Source organism: Octopus bimaculoides, chromosome 15 (assembly GCF_001194135.2).
Source record: "Octopus bimaculoides isolate UCB-OBI-ISO-001 chromosome 15, ASM119413v2, whole genome shotgun sequence".
Lineage (NCBI taxonomy): Eukaryota > Metazoa > Mollusca > Cephalopoda > Octopoda > Octopodidae > Octopus > Octopus bimaculoides.
The window spans coordinates 14402160-14405606 of record NC_068995.1 but is presented as its reverse complement, the minus strand read 5'-3'; the positions used below and the strand labels follow the sequence as shown (position 1 = coordinate 14405606).

Sequence of the window (3447 nt, the reverse complement as noted above, 5' to 3'; positions counted from 1 at the left end):
AATTTGGCAGAGTTTCTACAGCTGGATGCCATTCCTAACGCCATATATATATATATATATATATATATATATATATATGACAGGCTTCTTTCAGTTTCTATCTACCAAATCCAACCACAAGGCCTTTGGTTGGCCTGAGGCTATAGTAGAAGATGCTTGCCCAAGGTGTCACGCAGTGAGATTGAACGTACAACCATGTAGTTGGAAAGCAAGCTTCTTACCACAAAGTCACTCCTACACCTATATATATTGACGACAGGTGAGTTTCAGTATTTTCTTTCTCAACCAATTAATATCTTCTGGGTCTTTTTATCATACCTTTACTTTGCAGGTCGTAATGCTCGTGGTTCTTGGCCCCAGAAGAGAGGAAACTATTGTAAGTTTGTACTTTATAAGGAGAACAAAGACACTATGGATGCCATCAACTTTATTGCAAATAAACTCAGGTAAAGTACACTGTTATCTAGTATTTCAAGATGGTAGTGGTGGTGGTGTGTAATTGTAGTGGCGATAATGAAAAGTGCTAGTGGTGGCGGTGGCAGCAGTGGCAGTGGCAGTGGCAGCAGTTGTTTAACTAGTAATAATAGTAGTAGTAATTTTGGTGGTGGTGATAGCAGTAACAGTTGTAATAGTAGTAACAGTAGTAGTTGTTTTGGTAGTGAACATGTTATGGTAGTTTTGGTGGTGATAGTGATGGTTGATTTTCAATGGAAGTGAAATGGCATTGTACACCTAACTGATAAGGTCCTTTTGGATAAATGTCTAAATAGCTATGGTAGATTAAAATCTACCACAGCTATTTAGGTTCAAATCCAGGGCAGGCATTTAGCTGTGTTTTTGGAACAGTACCCATCATGCTACTTCTCATATTTTTAGTACATCATGATGCCAAATGTTGGTCTGTTTGGCACCAAGATGCATCAGCATATGCTTTTCATTGTTAAGTGTATTATGTTATATCGATTCATATCAAGTATATTTCACATGTTTTATCATTTCAGAATAAAGCCTGGACAGTTCCAATATTCAGGTACAAAAGACAGACGAGCCAAAACATCTCAGTTAATAACTATATTCAGGTGACATATTGCTTCTTAACTTTCTCTCATCATCACTTATCATCATCATCATCATCATCATCATCATTTAGCATCCATTTTCCATCCTGGCATGGGTTGGACGGCTTGATAGGAGGTGGCAAGGCCAGGGGCCGCCCCTGATTCCATTGTCTGTTTTGGTTTGATTTCTACAGTTTGGTGCCCTTCTTAATGCCAACCACTTTATAGAGTGTATTGGGTGCTTTGTGCATGGCACCATCACCAGTGCTTTTTATGTGCCACCAGCACTGGTGCTTTTTACACGGCACCAGACTGGGTTTGACTATTTTCAACTGGAGTAAAAATCATCTATATTGTCCAATTGTAGAAGACTCATACCATTCTCTTCACCCTTTCCGTCAATCCTTGTGGACAATAAAGAAATTATTATTGAGCTGGCAGAAATGTTAGCACGCCGGGCGAAATGCTTAGCGGTATTTACGTTCTGTCTTTACGTTCTGAGTTCAAATTCTGCTGAGGTCGACTTCGGCTTTCATCCTTTCAGGGTCAATAAATTAAGTACCAGTCCCCAAAATGTTCAGGCTTTGTGCCTAGAGTAGAAAAGAATACCAATATTCTTCAACCTCTTAAGTGGTAGTTTGTGTGTTGTAAGTGACAATCCATTGCTCACATCTGTCTGTTTGTCTCTCTCTCTCTCTCTCTCTCTCTCTCTCTCTCTCTACATGTCTGTCTACCTATTTATTTATGTGTTTTATTTTTATGTATTTGTTCATTCTACTCTCATGCAAAAAAAGTATAAAATATGCTCTATTTTCAAACTTTTTTTTTTACACTAGAACTACAGGAGAACGTCTGTATGAATTAAATAAGGCTTTGAAAAATATATGCCTTGGTAACTTTAGGTGAGACATCATTATTATTATTATTATCATCATCATCATCATCATCATCATCATCATTGTTGTTGTTGTTGTTGTTGTTGTTGTTTAGTAGTTTTATTTTTATAACGTGCTTTCACTTCACTACCGAGCGCAGCTCTGTGCGCCTTGGGTATGTGCTGTGGTTTGCTGTGGTGCTCTTATGTTTACTGTATTGAAACTGTTTTGCGTAGAATGTGTGCAGTACCCAGTAGTGCAATTTTCTGTATGTTATATATATTTGTAAGTCCTGGTGTTTTTGTTATGTATTTGTCTGAATATTTTTTTATTATACTTAAGGCACCTTCTATGATAGGAATTGTTTCTGTTTTTAGACTCCACATTCGAGTTATCTCTATTTCCAGGTCTTTGTATTTTGAAAGTTTTTCCATTTCTTTTCGAGAAACGTTGTCATCTGCTGGTATTGATACATCAATTAGATTATTATTATTATTATTATTATTATTATTATTATTGTTATTGTTATTGTTATTGTTATTATTATTATTATTGTTATTATTATTATTATCATTGTTTTGTGACTGAGTTATTATGATTATCAATTGTCATATCTAATTGGTATTGCTAATTAAAACTGATTCATTGTTAAGGCAATTTATTTTAAAGTTTTTAGCTTAATATATGATCACATATATATTTAAGTATATTCATGTATGTATGGGCATGTGCATGTGTATATATGTATGTAACTGAAAAAAAGATTTTTTTATTGAAAGATTATTATATTTAAAAAAATCTTAAAAAAACAAAATGATAAAATCTTTTGGAACATTCTTTAAGATTTTTTTACATAACTAATAATTTTTAATTTAACAGAATCTTTCTTCAAATATTCTGACTGTATCAAGAATTCTTCCTAGAAATGTTTTTAACATATATGAAGGTGCATGGCTCAGTGGTTAAAGTTTCAAGCTCACAATCATGGGGTAGTGAGTTCAATTCCAGGACCAGGTTTTGTTGTGTTCTTTTGAGCAAGACAACTGGTGCAAAGCTGTATTGGCCTTTGCCATCCCTTGGATAACATCGGTGGTATGGAGAGGGAAGGCTGGTGTGCATAAACAATCTTGCCCAGATTTGTGCCTTGGAAGGGAACTTTCTAGATGCAATCCCATGGTCATACATGACTGAAGAGGTCTATACCATTTACTAGTTATTCTTTTATGTACTTTACTTATTTTTATAATAAGGTTTTTATGATATATTTATTTTCTAGAGAGTATGAATTACATTCTTCATTATTGAATTATTTAATAGTGGTTTTTCTCTAAATTATTACATATATACATACATATATATATATATGCACAGGGAGCGGTGAATAAATTGTCGTCTAAATTGCGCGAAAATGAAAATAACACTGACATCTCTCATTTTAACAGATATATTTTCCAAAATTACATAAAAATATCTTGAAATACTAAAGAATAAATTTATTCAATAAAATTGCCATT

At 34.0% G+C, this 3447-nt stretch overlaps 1 protein-coding gene across 2 annotated transcripts in view; it reads left to right on the top strand.

Moving 5' to 3' along the window:
• The window catches only part of LOC106873619 (pseudouridylate synthase 7 homolog), a 28459-nt gene that overhangs the window by 12837 nt on the left and 12175 nt on the right, over positions 1 to 3447 (top strand). For both annotated transcript variants that reach the window (XM_052973185.1, XM_052973186.1), the window contains exons 7-9: positions 332 to 446; positions 1002 to 1079; positions 1895 to 1960. In XM_052973185.1, coding sequence (XP_052829145.1) covers positions 332 to 446; positions 1002 to 1079; positions 1895 to 1960 — 259 coding nt within the window. The remainder of the gene's footprint in view (positions 1 to 331; positions 447 to 1001; positions 1080 to 1894; positions 1961 to 3447) is intronic.